The sequence below is a fragment of the Myotis brandtii genome, unplaced genomic scaffold, assembly GCF_000412655.1.
Source record: "Myotis brandtii unplaced genomic scaffold, ASM41265v1 scaffold1064, whole genome shotgun sequence".
NCBI lineage: Eukaryota > Metazoa > Chordata > Mammalia > Chiroptera > Vespertilionidae > Myotis > Myotis brandtii.
The window spans coordinates 342,564-343,306 of NW_005353602.1; the positions used below are offsets into that span (position 1 = coordinate 342,564).

General features: G+C 66.4%; 1 protein-coding gene across 1 annotated transcript in view; it reads left to right on the forward strand.

The window, feature by feature from the left end:
• SLC8B1 (solute carrier family 8 (sodium/lithium/calcium exchanger), member B1) overlaps window positions 1–743 on the forward strand; it is a 21,331-nt gene that overhangs the window by 6,192 nt on the left and 14,396 nt on the right. The window contains exon 7 of the mRNA XM_014541092.1: window positions 1–143. This exon is cut by the window's left edge and continues 17 nt beyond it. Within this exon, the coding sequence (XP_014396578.1) occupies window positions 1–143 (143 nt within the window). The remainder of the gene's footprint in view (window positions 144–743) is intronic.

Here is a 743-nt window from a genome sequence, read left to right on the forward strand (position 1 = left end):
GGTGGCGGGCGGCATCGCCATCCTGCGCCCCTTCACGGCCGCCTCCAGGCCCTTCCTCAGAGACATCGTGTTCTACATGGCGGCCGTGTTCCTGACCTTCACCGCCCTCTACCGCGGCCGGGTCACGCTGGCCTGGGCCCTGGGTGAGCAGCACAATCTGGTGCCCAGCGATGGAAGCCCCGCTCAGGTAGGGTTTGAGTAAGAACAGGCACGTGTGGTCCGGGTAACCAAAGGGGGCAGGCGGAGCCAGCGGCGGTGTTCAGACTTTGCACAATTCCAAATGTTAACAAGCAGTCGAGCCAGGATGCTGGCCGTGGCCATCAGGGTACCAGCAGCGCACACAGTCCACCCCGTGGCTCAGGTGGCCGGGATGAGGGACAGTTGCAGGCAGTTAAGGAAAGCAACCAGGGGCTTGGGGATGCACAGGCATCCAGGGACCCGCCCCATGGGAGCCGTTCCCCCCTTGCCCGAAGGGGCAGGAGCAGGTGGCCCCCCCATGAGCAGCAGTCCCGGCGGGTCACAGGCCTGCCAGAGCCGGGCACCACGTGGGGGAGGGGGGTGCCCACACTCTCCGGCCGCCTTTTCACTTCCTGCCAGGCCTCTGTGGCTGTCATCTGGGCAGCAGAGCTCAGAGGTGCCGGCTGCCGGCCCCGCCTCAGGGCCCAGAGCAGGACACCGGCCGGAGCACCTGAGTGGGAGGCACTGTCTGCCAGGCCTCAGGGCCTTGACTGTTGGATTGTTAG